The 12186-nt window shown below is 43.4% G+C and overlaps 1 protein-coding gene across 13 annotated transcripts in view; it reads right to left on the bottom strand.

Moving 5' to 3' along the window:
- Positions 1-12186, bottom strand: part of KALRN (kalirin RhoGEF kinase) — a 616045-nt gene that overhangs the window by 11861 nt on the left and 591998 nt on the right. For 12 of the 13 annotated variants that reach the window (XM_032480571.1, XM_032480620.1, XM_032480579.1 and 9 more), the window contains 6 exons: positions 11589-11616; positions 10919-11090; positions 9624-9745; positions 9026-9157; positions 6964-7128; positions 4480-4558 (listed from right to left, as the gene is read on the bottom strand). In XM_032480571.1, the coding sequence (XP_032336462.1) occupies positions 4480-4558; positions 6964-7128; positions 9026-9157; positions 9624-9745; positions 10919-11090; positions 11589-11616 (698 nt within the window). The remainder of the gene's footprint in view (positions 1-4479; positions 4559-6963; positions 7129-9025; positions 9158-9623; positions 9746-10918; positions 11091-11588; positions 11617-12186) is intronic. The other variant, XM_032480654.1, reaches the window with a different exon arrangement.

Here is a 12186-nt window from a genome sequence, read left to right as displayed (position 1 = left end):
GATTCTATTTTATATCATCAATTAATAAATTGCCATTCTGCGTTTTGGACAGCACTCTCTCTTGTTTGTTTATTATAGGTGACTCCTTCCGGAGGACTTTGGATACAGGGAAACAACTGATGGCTGAGGAGAGGGCACCTGAATTAGTGGCTATGTCAAAGTACTGCTACCTTAATTTTTAAAAAACATTTTGTGTTATCAAAGTTATACATCCCCATGGTTTAAAAAGTCAATTAACTTTAATAAGCTTTGTTATTAAAAGCAACAGTATCTCATCCTTCACCTGTCCCCACTTTAACTTCCCCTTGAGGTAGTTTAATATAACAGTTTAATATATTTTGCTGATTATTTAGGTATTTATTTCTATGACACTAAATACAGTATGTTTTGTGTGGCTACATCTTGATTTTTCAGTTTTAATTATTATCTGTTGACATCTCATTATGGAAGATGAGATTTTAGTCTCTTTCCTTCCTTTGTCCCCACCACATAAGCACTTTTCTCATCCTCTGTCCTCCCAAGAGAACTATTTTGTAATCAGTATTCATTGTTCCCATTACTGCAGCTATGTCAGTGCTGCTCACAGCTGAACCTCTAGTAAATTATGACTATTTTTCCCTTTTTTGATAAAATGCATTCTTCAATCATTTCTAGCAAAAAGTGCACGGGAAGTAAGTCATTTGAGATTTGCATATCTAAAATGTTCTTTTATACATTTAGACTTGATTGTATGTTTGGCTGCACATAATTCTGGTAAAAACTTTTGAAGGAATTATTCTATTGCTTTCTAACTTCTAGGATGATTGATGATGTTAACTGTTAATGTCCAAAGCATTATGAATCCTTTGCATAGGACCCATATAAAAATATTTAGCTCTCTCCTCACCGAGATTTCCCGCATATTCTTTAGCTCAAATGGACCCTTTTTGTAGTTCCTCTGGCCAGAAAGATGGAATTGCATCAGAGTTTTAGCCTCTTGCATCACCATACACTTCTTCATGAATGCCCTTGGTAAAGCAGTAAGAGAAAGAAGAAGGGAAAAATAGGAATCTCCCTGCTCTCTTCCTGTCTTTTGGCATAAGGATGGGTTTCTCTTGGAGATTTTGCTCTCTGTGCATGCTGCATAGTTCCTTGATTTTGGCCCACCTTTGGTCAAAGCCAGGAGATCAAGGAGAAAAAAGAAAAACCCGAAAACCTCAAAAAAACCAGAAAATTCACTTCCACTGTCTTTGTATTTTGCAGGTGTTAACTTCCCTCCCCAATCTCCCTGTTACTTACTTTTCAGAATCCTCGGGTAGTTAATATTTGCATTTTGCCCAAGGATTCTAGTTCTAATCAGTGAGAGGGAAAGGCTACAATGGGCTTATTCCTTCTTGGCCAGCATCAAAAGTTGTCTCCTTTTAAAAGTTGGGGACTACAAAGCTGTTTGGAAGTTCTGAGTGTGGGGGTGGAGCCTGTCAAGTTGACCTTCACTACAGGGTGATCTGAAGGGACTATTTAGTTGGGGGAAAATCCAAAGTCAGTATCTTTAAATCTTTCCTCCTGAGCTGGTCAGGTTCCCCAGAGAAAGACTCTCTTACTTTTCTGCCTAGAAGATGAAGCCTTGGCTGTCCACCTCTGGAGGCCTGGTGGGTAAGAGAGCAGTGGTCTTCAGCATCTAGCATTTATATGTCCTCATTAATGTCCTGTTGGGAGTGGAGTTCCATTTGCTCGCAGCTGTGCTTGTGTCCCTGAGAACAGAGGCATTCTGCCTTACCCTACCCGGAGGATGGTTTTCCTGGACTTGGAAGGACAATCATATAACTACCCGAAGCTGGGGTGGAGATCTGGAGCCACAGCTTCTTCTCAAACAAGGTTCAGACAGTCTTTCCAATTTTAGCATCTTCCTAAGACACATTTCCAGAGGTACTGGATGCTGCCAGGACCCAAGCCTTCAGGGAATTTTCTGCTGCAAAAGTTATACTGGCTTTGCAGATACTAACTAATATACATAAAATAGATAAACAACAAGTTCATACTGTACAGCACAGGCAACTATATTCAATATCTTGTAATATCCTATGGTGAAAAAGAATATAACAAATACATGTATGTTCCTATACCCCTGAAGTATTGTGCTGCACACTAGACATTGACACTACATTGTAAACTGACTATACTTCAATTAAAAAAAAAAGTGATACTGGCGCTCACCTTACCCCACCAACTGTCTTGGACTGAGTTTCTCAGGTCCCTTAGTCGTTCGTCACTTTCACCTATTTTTCTGCTTCTAATACCAATGTCCTCATCTTCATGTGCCTGCTTCAAAATTTCCTTTACTGTGGATTCAGTGAAGTCTCAGAAGGGAATGAAAATGGATGCCTGCGTTCAACCTGTCGCCCTTACCTGGAGGCCTGGTACCGCTACCTTTTCAGATCCTGTATAGGTAACCAGTCAGCATTCCCAAGGGATAACTTTTGGGCTTCTTTAAGATGGAAGGGGGCCTATAGTTTACTTCTGGCTTAAATATGCCACACTCATGTGCTCTTTGCTTCTATGGATGGGTTATAGGAGTCAACATATTTCTTTTTGGTTTTTATAGTACTTAATTTCTGGAGAGCTATTTTTAATGAGAGAGTCACACAGACCAAGCATTCTTGGTTTCGGTGTGGTGGGGAAAGCTGACTCACCTCTATGGCCCTGGCACAGATATCCTTCATGTATCTCATAAAGTATCTATACGTTTTATTTCCATTCTGCTAGCCATACAGCATTTTTAGAGGATCTTCTAAACATATGATGACTATAGTTGGGAGAGAGGAAAAGTGTCAGGCTGTTGGAGATGAAATTAAAAAAAAATTGATTGCTTTGAACAGATCGGAAAATTGATCTCCCCTTGAGAAATATCAAAACATCCCTCTCTTTAAGGTAAAACATGCCTTCGCCTATGGCAATCAACAGCAAATCCAGGCCTCGGGGAGAATTAACTGGTATATCAAGGGGATGGAACCAATGTCATTTAGAACCAGATGGGGATTTGACTTGCTTATTATTGGGGTCATATATAGCTTCACAAACTTTAACATCATGGAGCAAACTAGATTTCAATTCCTAGAGCTTATTTTTAACAACAATTGCTATAACAAGAAACAACGTATGTTAGCAATACAAGCACAGGCTTAAAGTCTGATAGCCCAGGGTTTGAATCCTGGTTCTACACCTACTAGTTGTGGGACCTGGAGAAAGTTACTTAACCTCCATGAGTTTCCTTTATGGGACATCTACTCAAACACTACCTCAAGGTTTTGTAACGATTAGATTAAATAATTTTTGTATAATATCCGCAAAGCATCTGCAACATGATAGTACTCAATACACATCACCATCACCACCACCACTTAAATTTCCACTGGTCCTTTTTTTCTCTGTTTGGCTGCACAAAGAAGATAGGAAAGTAGAGCTAAAGTCAGCTTTTGATGAAAGGAGCTATAACAAAGGACAGCGAGTTACACTGTGACTCCTGCCTAAGAAACAGCAATAACAAGCATTTTGGCTCTCTCCACAACCTCTGTCACAGGCACTTAGGGAATTTTTATTTTTCACTGAGAGACGTCAATCACCGATGGAGAAGATGCTAATGGCCAGTAGCTAGTGGCTGTTCTTATTTATGCATTACAGGAGGCTGGGCGACCTGCAAGGTCCACCCATGTTCTCTCACGTAGACCACCCGGAGACCAGCGCATCATGGGCACGAACCTCGTTTTGTTCCTTCTCAACAACTATTTTGTGAGACAGGTGATAGATTTTTTTTCTATATTCTGTGAAAAGTTACATTTTTGTCCTTCTTATTTTTGAGGACATAGTTTTCTAATAGAGAGAGAGGAAGTGGGGGGTTGGAATAGAAATCCCCATAAACAATGTGATTGGCACATGGACATATATAGAGACCTGTACTCAACAGTTAGTGATTACACATTCTTCCCAGGAACACATGGAACTTTTTAGGAAAGTTGACCATGTTTTACTCATAAAGCAAATCCCAAAAGAAATCAAGGAATCAGTATTATAATGAACAAGTTCTTCAACCACAATGTAGTTAAGTTAGAGATAATTTTTAAAAAGCTCATATATTTGGAAATTTAAAAACATTTCTATTACAATTGGATCAAAAAAATCATACTTGAAGGAAAAATACTTAGAACTTAAGGATAATGAAAATGCCACATGTCAGAACTCAGGATGTAGCTAAAATTGTACTCTGAAGGAAAGGTTGAGCCTTAAATTCTTATGTTAAAAGTAGAAAGGCTGAGAGTTGACAAATAAAGGCTTCAACTTAAAAAGTTAAAAAAAAGAGACATAGAAATACACAAAAATATTCTATTTTTTTCTTAATCTAGACAGAATGCACTTAGTGAAAGAAACAAAAAATAAGAAAAGCAAGTCATTATTCTGATGGGATGTTAAGTGTTCATGAATGAAAACAGAAAACTGGGTTATTACCTTCCAATTTCATTCAGCTCAGTATAAGCAGAATCAAAATTTTCCTTCCAAGAAATGGTGGCGCCATCAGCAGCAGCATCTTTGGAAGAGAGAGAAGCCATTTACTCTACTGCGGAAGTCATGTAACAAAAAGGTTAACAGAAAAGCTCTGGCATCATCCCCAGAGCAATTCTTGTGACTAAATATGGAGTCTAACTCAGTGGGAAAATGCCACGGTTCTCTGAAATGTTATTTTAAAAAACAGTATCCAAGGGGAAACGGACATGACGGAGTCAGATTCCCTGTCCCATCTACATATACGAAGGGAAAAGTCCATGAGAGGGGTGACTCGGCAGGCTTACTGACCCTGGCTGATTAACGAGGGAAGGAAAGTGCCAGGCTGAGGAAAGGCAGGACACTTGTCTTATGCCACAGGTGGCTCCTTAATTCCAACGACATAGTCCTACAACAGGACAATTTATGTTCCACAACTGCTGCTTTAATCCCAAGGACATATCCCAGTATCTCTTTCTTCTCCTTCTCCCCCTGAAGTTTCAGTTTTAGGGCTGAGCTCCACGGGAGGAAAGAGCCCATAGTGGAAGATGACTAGCCCCACCAGAGGGAAGATCAGCGATGGCAGAGTCTTCCTATCAGAGACCCCGTGGCCCTGGTGGGGAGGGGGTGTGGAGGGAGGCTGGAGATGTCTCCACCGGCTGCCAGGCTGATGGCTTCCCACTGGAGCACTTTCTTTTCCTCTCTGAGCAATAAAAGCAGCTCGTTTTTTTTTTTTTTTTTTTTTTTTACTTTGTCCCTCTGCCTCTATTGAGAATTCTTTGTCCGTTGGTGGACAAGGACCCACACATCTGGGGGGAGGGGGGCTTACCCACCTGTTTGGTGGGCTTTCCAACTAGGGGGTCCCTCTATCCATTAACATTCAGACAATCAGAAATGTAACTTCTGGATATTTTCAAATAGAAATTTAATAGAGAAAATTAAAAGGGAGGAAAAAAAGCACTTTGAAGGCCTAGAAAAGCCAGTGAGAAGCAGGGCTGCAGAGGCCGCGGCAGAGAGGAAAGGGGAAGAGTTACAAGGCCAAGGAGAAAAGGAAAGCTATGCGCTCAAAACATTCTAAGCACTGCTCTTTCCCACCGCTTTGTTCTCAGCATTAATGAGTTTATCCTGTATACTGAATGTTTAGCTTAATTCAAAATATACGCCTGAGCAGAATCTTTGGCAGCAGTACCTTGTCTGATGTGTTAATTTCCAGGCAATGATTTATACACATACACACACATGTGTGCATGCGCGTGCGTGCACACACACACTCGCGCGCACACACTACCTATCTGTGCTGTCTGCTGGGGACCAAGGCTCACAAGAAGCACAACGTGAGCAGTCGTCATCCCGGGTGGGACTTAGGCCACGGCTTGGGAGCTGAACAGTCAAGCTGCAGTACGTCTCTCCTGACCCCAGTCACCTCAGGCTGCCCAGAGCATAGCCGGGCTGAGGTTGGACATGGCTTATCCATATTGAATTCTGAGGAACTAGAGAAGCAGGGCCAAGGTTTCCCAGGGAGTCACAGGCCCATAGGAGCAGAGCAGAGCTGAGCTGGGCTGGCTGTGGAGAGGGGCCTGGGTGCATTTCCGGAGTTAACTGCAAGGGCGGGGCTGCAGCCTGAGGCCCTAGAGAGGCTTGCACAGCTCCTCTGGAGACTCCGGGCTCCCCTAAGCCGAGACAGGTTCATTGTCTTTTAAGTACAGTGACCCCCTCTCCCTGCCCCCACATACACCGTCTACTGTCTGGCCCCGCCCAAAACCTCAATACTTGGAGATTTCTTTAGGTTAACATGTTTCCTCTTACAAAATGTCCCTGGGACCAAGGTGGCTTGATGAGATAGTGAATAGGGGAGCAAAATGAGGACCACATTTGTAAAATACTCATGGATAGCTAGTTAAATGGATATCTTAGTTAATTATTCAACACAGCTACATAAAAATGTGGTTAAAAAAAAAAAGAAGACTTTCTGGGAGGGTTAGGGGTGGAGAAACTATCAAATACTCATTTTGATTCAAATCTTTCCACCAGGTTGCTTTCCTCTCCCCATTTTAAATTGCTGAGTGGGGCTGCCCATAATGCTATAAAATACAAATAGGCCTGGTAGTGTTCCCAGGGAAGAGGAGGCTTGGTGTTCCTGTCTCAGAAGAGGGCTAGACAGCATCCATGTCACTCAAGGATGCTTAGGAACACAGGTGACACATAGGTGCCCGGGAACCTGGCAGGCCCAGGGGTGACGTGGGTGGCAGATAGAACTTTTGCTCCAAGACACTTGAAATCATACTTTTTGGAAACCTTCCTTGTCAGGCCTCTGAAATGCTACTTGACAGAAGCCGACAAGCAAATCCAGGTCGCCTCTAGCCCTGTGGCCTGACATGCCAGTGGGTCCGTGACAGTAGGTCAGGTGTCTTGTCTCCACCACCTGGGGTGCCGGGCACAGATGGGACTCACCATATTCTGGAAGTCGCACGAACTCCGAGGGCTCACTGGGAAGGCTGATGCCCCAGGGGTTACTGGCACTGACTCTGAACTGATAAGGACTCCCAGGACTGAGGTCTTCGATGACAAGGTATGTGTCCAAGGTCGATGCTACCGACTGCTGCCAGGCCTGGGAACCTAGGGTGCAGATTTTCGAGGAGAGGGAAAGAAAAGGCCAGGGGGACATTGTTTCAAAGACCTTCAGCAAACAAAGAAAGGAAAATTGACATATCCCGTTCAAGGGACAGTTGTGGTCACTGCTTCGGGCCTTGAAAGCCTGCGGGTTTCCATTTCCTAAAAGACCGAATACATATGAAGCTGTGAAAGCAGCAGGCCTGTAGCGTCTGCTCATTTTCGAATGTGCACCCGAGAGAGAGAAAAGACACAGAGCACGCAGAATGGACAGACATGTGGCAAATGTGTAACGAGGCCAAGAAAATACATTGTGAATGAATAACAAAATGGGAGGAAATATGCATTTGGAAATAGAAACAGAAGGGAAATGAACACTCACTGAGCACTGCGTACATGTAAAATACTGCGGAGGAGTCCTGTAATTCTCTCACGTAACCTTCTCACTTAAATCCACAGAACTTCCTAGGAGGTCGGGAGCATTGGTCTCACTTTACAGAAGAAGAAACTGAGGCTCAGAAAAGGTTAAATACTTTTTCCCAAGAGATCTCAGTTTATAAGATGAACTATGACCTGAATAAAGCCACGGCAAATACAGTTTCAGCTCTGCGTTGATAGCTTTGTGCTGAGTTGGGAGACACCGTGAACAGCTAACGAAAGAGGCAAACATAAATAGCTTTTTAACTGCACAGGGCCTGTTTAATAGAAAAAAGAAGGGTTAGAATAAGAAGAGTAATGGAGAGTGGTGTGAAATAAAGGCTTCCAGTTAGTGAGTGAAAAATTCCGCCAACAGTATCAGTAAACAAAGAATGCTGAAGCCGTCAAGTCATCAGCCGCTGCACCACCCCCCACAGTGAAGACGAGTCTGCAGCCCGGCCTCTGCAGCCTCAGGGGACTCAGAATAAGAAAGGACAGGATACTGGCCCTAGACAGCTAGTTGGTTGTCAAAAGAATGAATTCAATGAGCCCAAATGTTTGCTCCCTCCCATACATAGAAAAGCGCTAAATTCTTTAACTTGAGATGCCCGGTTTTCTTTTAGTTAACAAGTAATCTTTTAACATTCCGACTACCTGGCCTTTGTTGTAAAAAAACTCCTGTATATCCCGGCTCCTCCCCTACGTCTTCGGAGCAGTCCCTCAGAGGATCTGGGAGGCTGTCACCCCAGGCTTGAAGGGGTACGAGTCCTCAGAAATGTCCACTAAATAAAACATAACTCTCAACTTTTAGGCTGTGCGTTTATCGCAGTCAACAGGTTCCAGGTGAAAGCAGTTGCTTTCAATTCAGTGTGAGTTATTATGTGGTTCAGAGATGTATTATTAACAATTCCTGGCGGCATCTCATTTTAACTCATTCTTCCTGCTAATAGGTTTCAGGCTCAGCTATTTCTAACCACTAAGGAGCTGTATGCACTCAGCATGTAAGTGTAACACATTTAAAAGTTGAATAATTTTAGATAGAGATCTCTGAATTTTGTCTGGGGGTCGGGGGTGGTGTAGAGCTCTGCTTTTCCCACCCCAGTTACTACTCTAGGAGAAAGATCACAGGTTAGCAAACTAGAGACCGGGCCGCTCACGCCAGCTCTGCATCTTATGAACCCCAGCCTTATGTTTCTTAACTTTCTTTAAGCCTTAGCCTCCTCACCTATAAAACAGACCTGACTAGCCCTGTCTGGGTGATTGGGCTTGGAAGTAGGGAAATGCATGTGAAGGTACTTTGAAACCTGCCCGGAGTCATTATCATTTTGGTATTTGAGATCAAAGCCGCCTGTCCTTTGGCACTGAGGCCTTTGTGCTGAGTTGGAAGGCACAAGAAGGAACAGCTGATCAAATAGTTTCATGACCCTGAAGGACCTCCTTACGAGGAAACGAAGCTAGACAGAGGAGGGCAGGGGAGATGGCTTACCTTCCTCTCTGTACTCCACGGTGTAACCAGAAATCGTGCAGTTTCCCGTGCTGGATGGGGGCAGCCAGCGGAGAATCACGGAGGTGCAGCTTCTCTCCTGGGCAATGGGGCGGTTAGGGGCCGCTGGAACACCTACCAGGACAGAAACTAGGGTCAAATGCTGTTTCTGCAGAACTTGGCATCTTACACCAAGGCTGGAAGTTCCCTAGGGAATGTTACCTAACCCAGGTCTCAAATGTTTCCTATGACCTTCTCCACCCAGTGGCACACCTTTCTCTTGGCCCTTGGGAGACCTGGGAGATACACCTTGCTGTCTGAAGTTCTTCCTCGGGCTAATTACTGCACACTGGCGAGACAGTTTGGTCAGAGGACTATGAGGAATGGAGAGTCGTTGTTTAATGGGTGCAGAGCTGCAGTTTTGCAAGACGAAAAGTCACTGGAGACTGGCTGCAAAACCATGCAAATACACTTAACAGTACTGAACTGGACACTTGAAGCTGGTTAAGATGATAAATTTTGCTTATGTGTATTTTATCACAAATTAAAACTGAATATTAAAAACAGCATAAAAATATTCAACTAATAAAAGAGACTGTACCTTGCACTTTAACGGTAGCAGACGTTGATGCGGTGCCGTGGTCATTGGCTGCTATGCAGGTATAAATCCCGCTGTCTTGGGGCATCAGATTGCAGATCTTCAGGGTGATTTCCCCGGAATCACTAGGGACACCAAAAGGATGCCCTTTAAAGTCCAGTCATGAGACAGCTGATAGTAAAGGATTGGTGCATGGAGTGCTGAGCTGAATCATTTGGCCCAAGGTCTAATCTCTGTTCTGTTCCCTTCTTACACACCTTGGGTGATCACACTACTTGTCTATCTCCCCAATGCCAATAGAGGAAGAAAATTCTTGCATGTCCATATCTCAAGCTGGTTGTAAATGAGGGATGGTAAAGGAGTAAGTGAGATAAGAATTAGAACATGAAATATGTAAAGTCCTATTCAAGTACTGGTCCCCAATATTACCGGTAATAAGCCACCTAGCCACTTTGTCCGAAAATATCTTCAGTCTCACGATCAATACTGAATGGTATAAGAAAATTGAAAGACTGAAAAAATGAAAAGATTCAAGTACTTCGCATTCTCCATGTGGGACCCTCAAAATAATTAAGTGAATTAAGTAAAGGCAAATTTTTCTACTAAATAACTTTCCCAGTGGTCCCAGCCAGGGGTCCAGGACATCACAAGGGAAGAACTGCTCTGAAAGGGTTAAATGCAGAAGTCACAGTCAGCCCACTTGCTCCCTACTGGTTGTGACATAACCTAGTGATCTTCCTGATCCTCACCAGGCGCTGACACTCCCACCAAGCTCCCTGGGTCCACTGACATTTTAGCACCTGGCCAGGGAGTCTCTGCTGGGAACACCATCTCACAGGCACATACATTAGGTTAAAGGATGAAGTGTCTTGATCCTAGGTGTTCCTTTCATAAATGTTTCTTAAGTATCTAGGGCTTGTTACTGCTTGTCCACTGGAAGTGGTACCGTGCAATAAAGCTCTCAATTAGTGGCAATAAATATTAACAGAATAATTAGAAGGCAGTCAGCTAAGTTTTGTTAAAGTCTTTGCATAGAAGCACGCTTGTGCCTGGATGCACACTTTGGAGTCAGTCATTTTTTATTCTTCTAAGAAAATTGTTCTTAAGCTAACAGGGGAATTGAGCATACCATCATTTCACGAGATCCCGAGGGGTACAAATGGTTTGTGTTAGAATAGGCTCTGGGGCAGCTATTCTCTTGAGAGACTGAGTAACCAGAGTAGGAGCTGCATCCCAGACTCAGCCTCCAGGTACCGTGCTGAGGTGCTGGGGCTGCTGACGTGGGGCCATCGGCTTACCAGGAGGAGACGGTGTATGTAGCTGAGCTGTTGTCAGTGTCAAGGATATTCTGATCTGGACCCTTCCAGGTGATGGTGGGCTTCGGGCGGCCACAGACTTTGCACTGCAGTGTCACTGTGTCCCCAAGCAAGCAGGTCACATCCACTAAGGGCACAAGGAATTCTGGGGCCACTGTGGTCAAATAGACATAAATTTGCATCATTCAGAACAAACTTAGAATAAAACAGTTATTTTATAACACAACCCTCCCATTTCCCACCTGTGTTGTGGAACAATTCACATAAACTTGAGCTTAACAGTGTAGTCATCTGTGTCCCGTGAAAAAGTATTTTTAAAGTAATAAATGTTTATTTTAGAAAAATTAGGAAATACAGATTTAAAAAGAGGGGGAAAGGCTCCATGATGCCATCATGCAGCAGTTACCGTGAAGAGTCTGGAATATATCCTTTCAGACTTCATAGAAACACATTTTTTCTTACAAAAAGTGGATCCCACTGTGCATAATGCAAGTTGTGGTCTTTTTCACCCTAACAGTTTATTGTAAACACTTTTCTCGTCCATAAATACAGAAGTACATCATCGTTGTTTAAAGGCGCTACCTCAGGGCTGGATTTGCCATAATTTATTTAGCCAATCTCTGTATTCTCAATTCTATCATTTTTAACTCACCTTCTTGGATGAAATTTGGATTTAAGATCTGAAAAACACAAAGAAACAGAAAATTGCTTAAAGCCTAAACTACTACAAGAGAACAAGAGACAAACCCTATTGAGTAAAAAAAGCACAATTTGGGGAGAGAAGCCTGGAGCCCAGGCTCTGTCGTTTGAGATTGTATCGCTATTGCAGTAACAAGGGCACCTGGTTTACTTTCTTGTCTGCTGACTATTCACATTGAACTCTGGGCAGCCGAGGTCCCAGGCAGGTTTACTGTGTCTTTCTGGCCTCCATCACCTCACCTGCTCTTCCTCCCTACCACAGGCACAAAAACCCATTCCCCACCATCCCCTCCCCGCCCCCTGTGCCCCACCTCAATATGCCCTCAAGAACCTTGAGGGCATTGATTCTTCCCAGCATCAGGAATTTTCAAAACAGAGGAACTGGCATCTATCAAACTGGAAGGGTCATGGACATGAACAAACCCAGGGGTTTCGTTTCAGAGCTTGTCTGGTTGAAGGGGAAAGAGAGAAGTGTCCCACCTGACCCACCCCTGGTCCATCTGGTCCCTAGCACTCCTCCCTTGCCCAGGCCTCCAGAAGGCAACTTAAAA

This window comes from Camelus ferus, chromosome 1 (assembly GCF_009834535.1).
Source record: "Camelus ferus isolate YT-003-E chromosome 1, BCGSAC_Cfer_1.0, whole genome shotgun sequence".
Classification (NCBI taxonomy): Eukaryota; Metazoa; Chordata; class Mammalia; order Artiodactyla; family Camelidae; genus Camelus; species Camelus ferus.
Note: the sequence above shows the minus strand (reverse complement) of the source record. Positions and strands in the feature narration are given on the sequence as shown.